This window comes from Phaenicophaeus curvirostris, chromosome 18 (assembly GCF_032191515.1).
Source record: "Phaenicophaeus curvirostris isolate KB17595 chromosome 18, BPBGC_Pcur_1.0, whole genome shotgun sequence".
Classification (NCBI taxonomy): domain Eukaryota; kingdom Metazoa; phylum Chordata; class Aves; order Cuculiformes; family Cuculidae; genus Phaenicophaeus; species Phaenicophaeus curvirostris.
In genome coordinates, this window is record NC_091409.1 from 9573007 (window position 1) to 9587548 (window position 14542).

The window sequence follows — 14542 nt, forward strand, 5'->3', positions numbered from 1 at the left end:
ATTGAGGAGCTAATGTTCTCCTTCTTGTAGCACTCCGGGGGTCCTGAGCAGCCAGCCCATACCCTTTCTTTAGGGCACCTTTCAACAGAGCGTGGGATCCCCACAGCTTTTCCCACAGCGCCGGAGAGCCCAAGCTACACCCCAGCTGCTCCTCTGTGGAGGCAAAGAGCTGGATGACAAAGGTTTTTGTCACTATGGAAAGTGTATTTCCCTTGAGGAAATATTTCCAGTTTCTGCTGTCCACCTCATCATCAAAAGGAATAGAGTTATATCAGTGCAAACAACTGGTTCCATTTAAAAAAACAAGAAATGAGCCAATATTTAACTTTATCATCCTATCTGACAATTAATATCTGATGCCACCCTCTGGTACAAACCAAGGGGAGAAGCTCTCGTAAAGGGGATTTACTGGGGTACTGAATATGGTTAACCCCTAACGTAGAAACACTCTGAGTCAGACCCTGAGTGTCATGAAATTGCTTTACAAAGTGTGTGATTTTAAAAGCAGGGCCCTTACTAATTGTTGTCTTGCCCTTGGGTTCATGTTTTCAATTTCTCTTTGCAACCACAATGCTGAGTAACTTGCTTGTCTTCTAAAATTAAAACTGAGAATCTCTCATTTTCATGTTTTTACACGATGCCAGAGCTCAAGCTTTGTGAAAAAAAGCAACCACTAACAAAACACCCCAACCCTCACATTTTAGATTTTCAACAAAATTACGAAAGCTGGCAGCCATAATATTTCCTAACACATTATTTTGTGAACTGCAGTGAAGTTTCACTCTTAAGGCTAAAAGTAGCTTCCTCTCTGGTAAATGCCCAGAATTGCTGCTGCTGTTATTGTTAGAACATCATTAATTTAAGCAGTGATTTAAAAACAGAGAGGTATTCTGCCCTCGAGTAATTAGAGGATAAAAAGCACAACTTAAAGACTATTTTGAATTTATTTTTTGTACAGCTAAAGAGAATTACTTAAAAAAAGAGCCAGTTCATGGGTTAGTGCTCAGTCCTGCAAGGTACTAATGGTCTGGTTCTGGAAAGACTTTAAACGTACAGTTAATTCTAAAACTGTGAGACTGACTTCAGTGCAAAAAAGCACTTAATACAGGAATTGCTACTTAACAGGAGTGTCATCTAAGGGGACTTGGTGCTATACTTGTTTGCACTTGTGATGCCAAACGGCTCAGCACCTTGTAGGATGGATCCTTCCAGGAATGACAAGAGCTGTGTCAGGATCGTGATGCCAATATCTCACTTTCAGAACCAGAGCCATCAATTTTAAGATTACTCTTCTTCTTTCTAAGAAATACTTGTTTGCAAGTCGCAGGCCATGATATTAAATAAACCGTTAGCTGGGTCTTTGGTACTGAGGATGCACTGGTACGTGTTGTTTAGCCTGCTTCATCAAAATTCAGAACATTTGTAACTGATAAACAAAGTGCATGTTAGCTATTAAAGCTCAAAATTAGGCAGGCAGTAAAAAGTAATCTGAGAGGAGGACTGTAGCTACTGATACTATTGAAGCTGGTCTTAAAACATATGGTTTCCAATCGTTGACACAATGCACAAAAATAAAACCCTGCAACTGAGGAGTGCCTGGTCTTTTCACCACTAAATGATCAAATATGCCTGTTTGTTTTTTAGTTTTACATCTCCTTCCTCTTTCTGGTTTTTAAAAGTAGAAGCTTGCTATTTTATATTAACTGAAGATTTGGCCCTTTGTAGCAGCTACAGACGGCCTTCATTAATCAATTTCCACTACTGGCTTGAAATGAAAAAAACCAGAATTTTTTACCTTTTTTTTTTTTTTAAACCCTTTTACTATTTTGCTTGGAATTTCTCCTGTAGAAACAAAATATCCCTCTACTCCATCCTTCCTGTTTCCTCGTGCTCTAGCAGAAAAATAATTTTTACTATGAAGACAATGAAATTTCACAAATACATCCATAGAGAAAAAAAAATTGCTTTGTTGCAGGGTGGGATGCTACCACTCTGCTGTAGGCAGCCACCTCTAATGATGGGAATAAACCCAATTTCACTTGCAAGCACAATTGCATAACAATTAATTTCCATGGAAATGTATTAAAATGGAAAATTAGTTTTGTGACCATTTTTGATCTTTTTCTCCAAAGAGTTTTTTTTTTAAGAACTCTCTTAATATCATAATGTGAGAGCAAAATTCTCGTGTTTTGTTGCTTTCTGAACTTGGGATGGTGCATTATATGTAAATGTACGCTTCCTAATGACTCAGTTCAGCACATGCAGTTATGAACCCTGTTGTGAATATGGGAAATGACCATGGCTCTGCTGGTGGAAGGAATGATGATTTGCCTGAGAGATTTGAAAACCTGACCAGCGACAGAGCTACAGCAGTATTCTACAGTTAGAATTTATGTTATATCAATTACCACTAATAAAAAAAAATCCAAAACACTAGGAAGAATTTGGACACTGGTCCTTTTGGAAAGGAGGTGCATGATTGTGGGGTTTTTTTTACACCAGAGCAGGGCTGGAAAAAGGCCAGTTTTCAATTCTAATTGATATGTGCATCATAAGTCAGATTAAGAAATCTTTAATTAATTTTTACTGAAAGAACATTCCTCTTGAAAATAGGATGTATTTGTGGTCCAAGAGGAAGACACAGGCCACTCGTGTGGCTGAGAAGGAAAACAGAAGGTACGTGTGCAGTTTTCACATTGTTTTTTATCTTTTTTTTATACTTAGGTGAAGTATTTTGTAAATATCTGCTTCTTCCCCAGGAAAGACTTATGAATTCCATAGACTAACAAATCTCATAAGTTACAACTTTTGTCTCTGTTTCTTTATGACTAGAGCTGCATGCATGAGGCAAAATGTCATTCAGGGATATCACTGAAGTTGCTTCTGACCCACATGATGTTGCACCTGCCTCCAGGTAGATAAGTATAAGAAGCCAAAGAAAAGCTCCAAATTAGGCACTGGTTAGCTTCTGATGCAAGAGCATCGATGCCCCTCAGGTGCTGCAGCATCGCTGGGACTGGGTAGATAACTGGCCTTCTGGAAGTCTTCCAGTTAATTTGTCTTGTAGAATTGGCAAATTTTGAGGTACTTCATTCATACATGAATCAAAAGCCATCCTTCCTCCAACTTTACATCAGATTGTGACTGCAAGGAAGGGTTTGATTTTAGGAATCTGAACTCAAGCACTCTGGAACTTTTTCAATGTGCCCGTCCCCTTGAGACCAGAGTCTCGTTATTATATACATTAAAACTGATAATCACATACAAGCACTTCAGTGTGTTATTTTAAACTTGGAGAATGTTTACCTAAATTCTATCTACTTTCACTAAAAAAAAAACCCAACTCATCTGTCTTTCTAAACTGCACTCTGTCTTTCATGAACTTTAAGTTACATTATAATTGATGCAAAAACTAGGGGCAAATTCAGTTGTACTCTCCATGTAATTTAACTACACCTTAGAAACAGGCTTTCAAACCTTTCATCGAACTGATTTACGAGCGGAACTAAGGTTTGCTCGGTACAACATTTTCACAGTAAAAGTTACATTCCCACAAAAGGGGAATGCTGTCAGGTAGAATGACCATGAGTCAATTCTGATTCATCCAAACAGAGCAATTAGTTTGGCAATCTGGCTGCCTCAGAACTTTAATTAGAAAATTTAACATAATATCTTAAAAACTGCTTCAAAACAGCTGTTAAGGACTTCGACAAAAACTGAGAATACAATAGATGCATAAAAGCATTTTGCATCATTAGTGTTCACTGGACTTTTAAGCTTGTTTTACAAACTAAAGAAAGGGCAGAATGTTGTATACTGAAGAACTGCTAAGTACTGAAGGATGTACTCGTCCAGCGTGCAACTTATACTACATTTAATAACTGCATGTGATTACAAGCTGTAAAACTTCACCTCAACTTAACAGAATAAATGCTTTTTCCTAACTGCAATGCAAGTACAGTGAAATTTAAGAAACTGATCTAGTCAGATAGTGCTAGGAACTCACATACAGTGTGATCTCATTTTTTGTTAGGAAGAAACAAAAATTCCCTTTCTGTTTGTTATAAGAGAGAGATCATTTCATTTTGCTAATCCATATTGCAGGAATGGGGCACATCCTCAATCTGTGAGGCTGAGGGCTCCATGCACCCTTCCAATAACTCATTGGTCACCCTTTAGAAGTGTAAAGCAAGTAAATCAATATGATTTATGGTTTGGGGAGCAATTCTCTGCAGATCAATTTACCTAGGATAATTCTTTAAAAAAAAAATTCTGACTCTGGTAAAATGTTTCCTTTTCTTTCTCTGCTCAAGATGATAATTAGACTAAAATGTTCCCTTATGCTCCAAAAATGTGATTTCTCATGATCTAATTTTTACTTTGCTTTTGTTAAGCATGCACACACATTTTACTACCGTGCACTGCTACAGTGAGTGCTCAGACAGGAGGCTGCACTTTGCATCCATCCTCAGCAAAGAGAAAGAAAGGATGGACAGACACCTCTTCTACATGGCACAGTTCAGCATAGACCCAGGAGACTCACTGATCTGCTACACTATAAGAATAACTCAGAGCTTTGAAAAATAAGTTATTCTAAGTTGTGGGAGGTAGTGTGATAAGATCTCCATCTGGCTTGCAGCAATTTGAGTACTTCTACTGCCTTGTTTATACCATTTGAAATATCTAATGAATACAATATGCTGTCCTCAAAATAATATCTCGCATAAGGCCCGTAAGTTTAGAATAAAAAGTTTTGTAAGAGAACTTTGCACATTACCTGTCTATAAGCATTAGCTGAGTGTTCCTTACAGCACTTTTCTGAGCTTCTATTACACCCAATAAGCAGGCAGGGAAGAACAGGCAGCAGGGATGTTCAAGCAGCCATGGAGACCTGATCCAGTGGCCAAGCTTTCTTCTGTTCCATTGTAGTTTGTTGCTGTTTTTCTGCCCACAACAACAACTTTTCACTAAGTTCGCATTTCATGGAGCAGCAAAAGCCAAAAAGCTTCGTTTTTTGGTTCCACACCTGGAAACAACATATGATTCTAGCACAGGCAGTGATTGATGTTGGCAATGGGGCCCATTGAGAGCTCCAGACACAAAGACCCAGAACCAGGATCCATGCAGGGAGGACAGTCAGGTGCAAAAGGAGAAAGGACTGAAGAGAAAACCAGAAATGAGCCACCTACAGCACATGGCCAAGATTCACACTAGAGACACAAACACCTGCAGCCCACATAGGGCTGAGTTGTTCTGGGGCTGAGCTTAAGTAGAGCTCCTGGGCTGTTGGTGAGGGTCCCAGGTGAGGCTGGTTGGGGCAATGAAGGCCTCTTGGTACATTCAGGGCCCTGATCCTACCTGGAAATATAGATGAAGTCCAAATTCATCAGTTTGTTTGCTTGAGTTCGGTACAGGGCATGAGCAAACAAGTCGGGGTAAACAGGGAGCCAACTGACAGCTTTGGCTTGAGACCAGGTTTTTAGAAGTCAGTGGTTGTGCAACTGCAGCCTCAGCGTGAGCAGACCCAGGGATCAGATGTGTGGCAGCTGGAGGCAGGCACGGTGCAAACCAAAGTGCCCCACAGTGACCTGTGTGATTGGACACGGTGATGTCTGGTATCTGCTGGTCACCAGTGTTCTACTGTGCCTCACTGGGTTCTGTTATTTAGGTGTATCTACCAACTCTTGACATAGATCAAACTGGCTCTAAGCGTTGTGCCGATGGCTGGAACTGCACCCGAAAAGGGCAGGAATATGGAAGACACAGGTAGAAGAAGTTATCCATGAAGTTTCCGAGCCTCTTTCTGCTGCGTACAGTCTCTGAGAAAAGCAAACACTTTTCATAGAATCATAGAATAACCAGGTTGGAAGAGACCCACCGGATCATCGAGTCCAACCATTCCCATCAAACACTAAACCATGTCCCTCAGCGCCTCGTCCACCCGTCCCTTAAACCCCTCCAGGGAAGGTGACTCAACCCCCTCCCTGGGCAGCCTCTGCCACTGCCCAATGACCCTTTCTGTGAAGAATTTTTTCCTGATGTTCAGCCTGAACCTCCCCTGGTGGAGCTTGAGGCCATGAACATGCCTTTTACATTTCTCCAAGGCAAGTTGAGGTCCCTTAATAGCAAACTCGTGCACTGAATGAGATGGATCATTTTGCTGATAAAATATTGTGTGGTATCCACAGTGCTTCCTCAGAATATGTATTTATAGAAAATGATATATATTTATATATCTTCACAGCCACTTCTTTTTTGCCTTTATGAACTGATGGAAAATAATGTCTTGGTTTGGGAGAAAATGATTTTGCTGTCAGATTTTATGAACCTCTCTTCATTCATTTCAAATGTTGCCCGTTTTAACATCAACTTTGAGCAGCCTTGTATGCCAGTACAATACAGATCAGAAATATTGAGTGCATTACAAGTAGCAAGTTACACTTCAAAACACTTGGTTCGCAGTGTTCAAGACCATTAATCATTTTTATTATTCTAAAGGACTGAAAGGGCTTAGAAACTCTGCCTAGGAAGCTGTATAGATTCTGAACAGCTGCACTAGGACTCCTGCTCACATTAGGTTTTGGACAGACCATTGATTTTCAGTAAATGTTCTTGGCGGGCAGGAAGTGCTGAAACTGGCAAACTTTCTCTCTCAAACTTTTTTTTTTGCTTCTGCAATGGAAAACATGCTAGTTATTCTGATTTAGATCATCCATAGGGCCCTAATTTACCACTACATCACATTGTCATAAAACTGGAGTATCAAGGGATTTTAGTTACAGACCAGGCAAAATCAAATTCACCTCAGGGAGTGTATATACTGGTTTTGCAAGATTTTTTTTGAGATTGTGTTGCTAGGCACAATATATGTAAACTTTTGTATATGTTTTTTCTTTATGTTATGACAATGGTTAGTGAAGAAACAGATAGAATTTGTCTGTATGTGAATTCAGGTTTTCAGAACAGGCTGAAGAAGAACACCCACAAACTAACAAACAGAAGTGCCATCATTACCCATACAATTGTATGTGCACTAAAATGATATTTAATGTCTGTATATATTTTTGCATACTTATTTCAACAAACTACTACACCAGTCACTGTATGGAAAGATGTCAGGATCCTTTATTTCAGGTTTCCTTTCTGAAAGTTACATTTTTTTAACTTGTAAACTGGAAAATTCAGCCTGCATTGTTCCCAAGCCTCCGTAAATGTTTAGGAAGAGGCATCTAGAATGAGGTTACATTTCTAAGAGAAAATAGAACTGTAGTTTGGACTTGAGTGTTTGATTTAAATGCATAGGAAAATCTTTATTCTATTTTAAAGAAATTAATCCATATCTGAAAACTGCATTCTAATTAAATGTTTCCAAGAGGGAAAGGGGGTAAATAAATACCATTTATATCCCCTAGGCAAAGCAATATCCTTTTAAAAAAATATTATTTTTTTCTGTTTTCATGCTCCTTGTGAGCATTATTGTTTTTTATAGAGGGTGAATGTTAAGAAAGTGGAAATCCTGTGACCTGCCAGCAGAGGCAGAAAACAAAAATGTTCAGTTGCCAAAACCTGAAACGATGTTCTGAATGGGTGTGTTATAAAGCAACAATATTTTGAGATTTTAATTTGAGCCATTTAAAATGGAAATAGGATTATATACATTTCTGGAAAATAAAAACAATGGCAGTTTTTGTAGTTGGATTTTTCTTGAGAAAGGTTCTTATGAGGAGTACTTAGGCAAAAAAAAATAAAGCAAAGTACCGTAGTATGGTTAGTGTGAAGTACTGCAGTCAGAGAACTAGAAACACATTCTGTGTTTGCAGTCATATAGAAACGTCCATGTAGCAAAGCATGGGGAAAAGAAATTCAAATGGAACTTTCAATGTGATTTGTCAAATATTCAATATAAAAAAGACCCCCACTTCCTAGCTCAGTAAAAATAAATTCACTTGTTTGTAAAGACAGGAAATTACATGAAAAGTTCTTTTCTTTATTTCATCTTTTGCGATTCCGTAAGTTTCCAGTTTTTATTGCTTTCCTAGGCTCAAAACCCACTCATGCGGAAAGAAACAAATAAGATCCCTCAAACCTTGTAACTTTAAAAATCTCATGATTCTTAAATCAACGTCAGTATTTAGAGGGTGGAGGACTGCACTGCTATGATTTAGTGCACACGCGGCTGGCACAGCTGCCGGAGGGTATCAGACAGTGAGCCAACTCAGTCTTGTTTATAGAGCCCCCCACTTTTTTAATCTCGCATTGGTGTGTTTATTTCAGTAGCATTTGAGATCCCATTTTCCTGCACATTCACATGAGAAAATAGCGCATGTCCTGAGGAGCTGAGATTTCAACAGCAGAGGAGAAGAGGAGAGGGGAGAGAGGGCCTCCCCTGTCCTATCTGCTCAGCTCCAGGTTCCCAGCGGGAAAGTTCCTGCTCAGGATACAGAGTCTGGCAGATTTCAAACTGCTGGGGGTTTTTTAAAGACAATCATACTCTGGGACTGCACAGAAAAATAACTTGATGCACGGTGCCACTTAAAAAGTAAACTTTTGTCTTAATAATTTTCCACCAAAGCATATCCAACTCCCCCAACTGCTTTTGTTGCTTTTGGGATGAACTTGACTTTCATTGCAGAGTCTGCTCCTTTGTTTTCCAAGGCTTTTCCTGCCAAGCAAAGTAACTGTGTTTCTCAAGCGCCATCCTCTGAAGGCACTGAATCATGTTGAATACAGAAGAGCAATTTGTTCCCTCAGGCTGTATATGTCTTGTATTAAAAATTACAAGATGAGAATCTATGGCTGTGCTGGGAGCACACACTGGATTTGTTGTATGGTGAGAAGAAAGCAGGTTATAGCTTATCTTGTTCATTTGTTGAAGATAAGAGAGGCACTGCCCCTTCAGCTTTCTTGTTTTCTTGGGTCAGGATCAAATCCCCATCTGTCCGTCAATGTGAACAATTGTGTCTGAGTCAAGAGTGCTTTGATTAAAAATGATATGGTTGGAAACACCCTCTTTACTGAGAAGAAATGAATAAGGAAATGGCCCTCATGTGTGAGCTTCTGGGGAGAGACTGTCTGCTCAGCTCGCAGGCCAGTCAAAATATGCTTTCTGGCAGGGAAATTAATAAACAGACCTGCTTCAATAGATGGAGATTTAAGGGCAAGGGACTAATGTTGTTCTAAAATTATTTTGGGTTGGGACTTAAATCCAATTTTAATGAGGTCATAGTAGAAAATTAATTTATTTTCTATCTTCCAAACAATATCTTCTTTGTTAATAAGAAGATTGGAGAGAGTTTTTTTTTTTTAAATTGTTATTGGTATATGCTTAAAAATGCGTAGAAGTTCTGGCCCCTTTCATTTCCTGAAGACAACCATGTGATAACCTTAAGTGGACCACATAAATGTAGTAATCTCATAACCCTAAGTGTTATGAAAGATTGAGAAACCTCCATACTTTGGCTTCCCTCCGTACAGGATGTCAAGAATGATATGAAAGGAGCGGTTTTGTAGTGAAAATACAAAACTGCTGAGTAACAGCAACATGAGCATACAGGGACCTGTTATGGAGTAGTCTCCAGTGGAAGTGGTGGAAACTCCATCATTCAAAAGATCAAAGTCTTATGACTGTTACGAGTCTCACAGTACTGGGTGTTTTTCTTAAATCTCCAGCTCCTGGAATTGATGAATTTGTCAGCATTTCCACATACCTTACATACGCAAGCACACACGGCGAGCTGCTAGTTTTCCTACTTGTGGAGAAAAGCTTAGAAGCAAGACTCTGAAAGATTAAAATACTAAGAAATATTGAGAAGTAACAGTTCTTGATTTTGCAGTTCTGGTGGGTCTTTACATTTTAAACTTGCAATTTTGCCCATGCCTCAACAAATAAAAGCAGTGGCCTATGAAGTGTCCGCAGTAAAGAAATGCCGGTGATAAGAGGTGGTGTGGGCATCCTGGGATACTGACATCCTTCGAACGTTCCCTGCTCATGTTTGCCTGTAGCTGTTTGAAAATACACAGGTGTTTAGTGTGTGTTTTACAGAGCTGGTTGTGAGATAACTGATAGAAATGGGAGTCTCTTGAAGCAGATGATGTCTGATGGTTCCTCTCCGTGTGCAAGCAGGTAACTGGATAAATCTCAGTGTGTCTCATTGCTACAGCCCCTATCATCAGACAAAAAGCAGGAACACAGCAGCTTTATTTTACAGCAAGTGCTTTTCAAGTGGCTGCAGAGATGCCTGGAGTTTATTTACACGCACCCTCCTGCAAAATCCATTCAGGCTTTTGTGCCAGTGACCTCACAGCCAGGGCACCATCAACTCTTGGGTGGCTGTGCAAAGCACGACGTTCACACTGAAAGCGAAGAGTGGAACCTGGCAGAGCATTTAGTGCAAATTAAAATGCACTTGCAATTAGGTTCCTAGAATTTCACCTCCCAAAGGGGCTGAGTGGGTCCTGCTGGTTTATGAAGCAGTGACTCTCAACCATGGTTCAAACTTGCCGCTTAGCTCCTTAAGCCATCACATGGCAACTGATACCTGCACTAAATGGGGAAGGGGGTTCTTTAAATACAGGCACAGTTTAATACTGAAGATTTTCCACCTCCTCTGCTACCCTGAGCCATCACCTGCTAGTGCTTGTGGTGTGCAAATTGGAGAGTTTTCTTTATGAGTTGTACATAAAATCTACACCTCTGGTCACGCATGAGAAACTGCTGAAAGCGCCCAATACAGCCCTCAGCGTGTTCCATGTTTTATGGACAAGACCTTATGGTTGTTTGCTTTTCAGAACTGCACCATGTGTCATGCCTGACCCTGCTGGCACCCACAGATACTAAATGACACAGTCTTGGCCGGGGACCCAGCTGGCTAATTCTGCATGCAGTTTACCTACGTACTGGCTTTAAAAGGAGCCCAATTAAATGATCCAAGGGGTCAGAATCAAAATAAAGGCATTACTAGAGGAGTGAAACCTTTTCTACCTCCTGAGGCAAAACTATTTTTATAATATTCAGGACAAAACAAACCAAACAAAGCAATTGTTTTCCCTTTAAAATAAACATGTTTTGCTCCTTATTGCTGTTGATCATCATCACCCTTGACATTAATTTTTGTTATTACTAAAAGAGGGATTCTTATGCTATTTGAATATTATTTTAACGTTGATCATTTTCTCATTCAATAGCTGTCAGCTTCCATAGGATTATTTTTACAGAAGTACTAGTTTCGGTGAGCAAAGATCTATTTCTTCTCTGCCTTGGTTGTTGATAGTTTTTCTAGTTGGGCTGATATAACCTTAGTGCAGTTTATGGAACAGAATGTGCTTCCCAAGTTAGTCTGCCTCCTAGTCAGACATTTCCAAATCAAAGTTATCTGTCTAACAAAAGAACAAAAATCCTAAGAACACCTATACAACTTTCAACAACTATGAAGGACCTTCTCTACAACTACCTGAAAGGAGGTTGTGGAGAGGAGGGAGCTGGGCTCTTCTCCCAAATGACAGGGGACAGGACGAGAGGGAATGGCCTCAAGCTCCACCAGGGGAGGTTCAGGCTGAACATTAGGGAAAAAATTTTCACAGAAAGGGTCATTGGGCACTGGCAGAGGCTGCCCAGGGAGGGGGTTGAGTCACCTTCCCTGGAGGGGTTTAAGGCACAGGTGGACGAGGTGCTGAGGGACATGGTTTAGTGTTTGATAGGAATGGTTGGACTCGATGATCCGGTGGGTCTCTTCCAACCTGGTGATTCCATGATTCTGTGATTCTATGATTCTTGGGTTTTTAGGAGATCCACGAAGGAGCTATGCTAGGCATGTAATGCTGAAAGCGGCACCAGTGCCCCACTGAAGTGCCCCACAGTTTGCACATGCCCAGGCACAGACTATGGTCCCAGCTTGGAAGGCAAGTGGGCAGCAGGCAGTGCAGGAGCCTGGGGATGTTTCCAGCCTTAAGGCGTTTGCCTTCTCAGTGTTGTTGCACAGCGATGATGAGTTTTCTCTGGAGGTGTGACCAGACCTTTTGGGGAACATACCTCTTGCAAAATAGGGCATGAACTAGAGTTTCATTTATTAAATCTTGTGTCATGCCTTCTACATTTGACAATGCAAATCCAAAGATAGCAGATGCTGCTGGTGTCTGGGTAAACTGTTTTTTCTTCTGGTGCCTATAAAATAGCTGGAAAAACTTCTTGGGAGAGAAAAATTTCTGGAAACTCTGAAGAGTGCTGAATTCCCCAAGCCATTACACTTGGTTAGTGTCTTTCACAACACTGCTAAGCTGTAGGTAATGGTATGCGTAACCTCGAAAACAGAAAGAGAAAGACAGGAAATTATGGCTGAACTAGTGTTTTTCTTAGGGCGTTTGTGCTTACTGTTGGAGCAGCCAGTGCCAGGTATTGTGAAACACAGTGAGAAGCCCCTTTTCAGCTAAGTTTCTGTTTAAAATTCAGCCAGATTATAGTGAGATATGAAAATCTCCAGAAGAGGTATCCTGTAAAGGCAGGAAGCTGCTTCAAGAAGTGTTTCTCGCCTCTCTGGGAGTCTCGTGTATACCCAGGTCATAACGCAGTCTCTGCGAATCTGACAGCGCTGCTAATCCCGCAGCTCCAGCATTATGGGGAGGTTCTGTCACTGATGTAAGAAAGAGTCAGTTGATGCTTAAAACAATCACAATGTGCTCTTTGAGCTTTTAAGGGTTTAGATTGTCTTCGTACCTGTGATTTTTTAAGATACTTCATGTATTTCAAGTGAAGTTGTATCTCATTATCAAGTAACATAATACTAGGGCTGTTGCTTTAAAGAAAACTTCAAATGCTGCAACACTTGGGCAGGAGCTCTGCATATTCCTGTGGGTGCATTTCTGATAATTTTTGTCTTAGGGTCCTCTCTTAAAAAAATGCTCAGTGCCCATTGTGTTTCACAAAAATGTGAGTCTAATTGAGAAGTCTGGTTACTGTGAGTGTGCAACCGTCCTGTTTCAGTGCACACAGAAGGTCCGATGAGCCCCTTGCTCATGCTAATATTTGATGCACACAGGGCAGTGTTACAAACAGTCTGAAGTCAAGCTCAGTCACCTGCTGCTGGTTTTCCTGGAGGATATAATGCACAGTAGAGCAATATTTGCTGTAAGCCATGTGGAGGGCTTGATGAGTTACTGATATTCCACTCTTCCCCAGCCTGATTTCTCCCCACAGCCCCTTCCCACCTGAAACGCTGCAGTCTGTGTGGCTAGCCAGCTAAACCTTTGTTTTCTTCAGTTTATTCAGGGCAGAGTAGAGCTGTTGCATTGGATAACAAGGAAGAGGGAAGGAGAAGCAGCAGGAGCAGCCCAAAAACATTCACAAGGGATGAAAATATTAAATGCCCCTTTTGGGCATTCACGTGAAAGGATTAGAAGCAGGACAGCAAATTGCTCCCAAAATATTGACAAACATGAGCTTGCAGCCTTAAACACTCTCCAGTTAAAAGTTTTTTTTCTACAGAGGAATGGAGGAGTCTTATGTACTGTTTGGCTCCAATTGTTTTTAAGATCTTGATGTAGCAACCAAATCTTTTTGTTACCGAACAGATGAGTCTTGCGTGGCTTAAGGAGCTGTACAAACAAATCCCTGACTTAGAGTTTAGTGGGGGCTGTAAGGAGTAGATCAATCCTTGCTTGTGTGTGTTGTTCATTTACACCTTGCATCACGCGCAATCCAGTGCCTTCATCTCAGCTTTGTACTAAACCTAGACAATGAGCCTGATTCACCACTGCATTCCTTTATTTTTACCTCAGGATAATTCCATTTAAATCAGAGTATGGACTGGACTAACCCAGTGGTTTTTGTGCCAAAAAAATCAACACTACAAGCCTTTGAGCTTCCTGACCTGCTGTTTTGCTTTAGCTTTCACGTTGGGTTTTTTATCCTACTTGGGGATCATGATGGGTTCATATTTATTGGAGGCTCCTCTGTTGTCTCAAGAGAGCCAGTTAGGTGCTAGAATTAAATACTGAATGACAGATTTTTCATAGCATGGGAAGAGCAAAACAAAACAGCGGTCTGCATAAACCTGAAGGAGCAGGAACTAGACTGCTCTTTAAAAATAAACTTGGCATTGGAGATGGTGACTGAGATAATGTTATAGCCAAAAATGGTGAATATTTTAGGATGCTCAAAAATATTCTTATGTTAGTGGTTTGCAAATGTGGGAACAATATATTCAAGCTTTATTTTCTTTAGCGTGTTCTTCGGCCTGAAGTGAAGTTCAACATTCAGAATGACCATGTAATAATGGAACTGTTTCAGTCGATTTGCTGTTTTTCTGTATTCAGTCAGATCCACTGTCTCCCATGCCAAAAAAAAGTTTTTACTGATTTTTACTTCTGTTTGCCTGTAAGAACCAAAACAATGGAGGATCAGCAAACTGAGGATTCAGTTATACAAATATCAGTTCACTAAATTCAATTGTTTAAACTCATTAAGGCTATGGTTTCATGTTCTGTCATAGCCTCCAAACCAGATGAATTTCATGAAATATCAAGTTTTCCTACTGCCGTTTTTTGTGAG

General features: G+C 40.3%; 1 protein-coding gene across 1 annotated transcript in view; it reads right to left on the minus strand.

Moving 5' to 3' along the window:
* Positions 1 to 4806, minus strand: part of EYA2 (EYA transcriptional coactivator and phosphatase 2) — a 97147-nt gene extending 92341 nt beyond the window's left edge. Inside the window, exon 1 of the mRNA XM_069872061.1 lies at positions 4778 to 4806. Within this exon, the coding sequence (XP_069728162.1) occupies positions 4778 to 4791 (14 nt within the window). The 5' untranslated portion in view covers positions 4792 to 4806. The remainder of the gene's footprint in view (positions 1 to 4777) is intronic.
* Positions 4807 to 14542: the final 9736 nt, after the last annotated feature.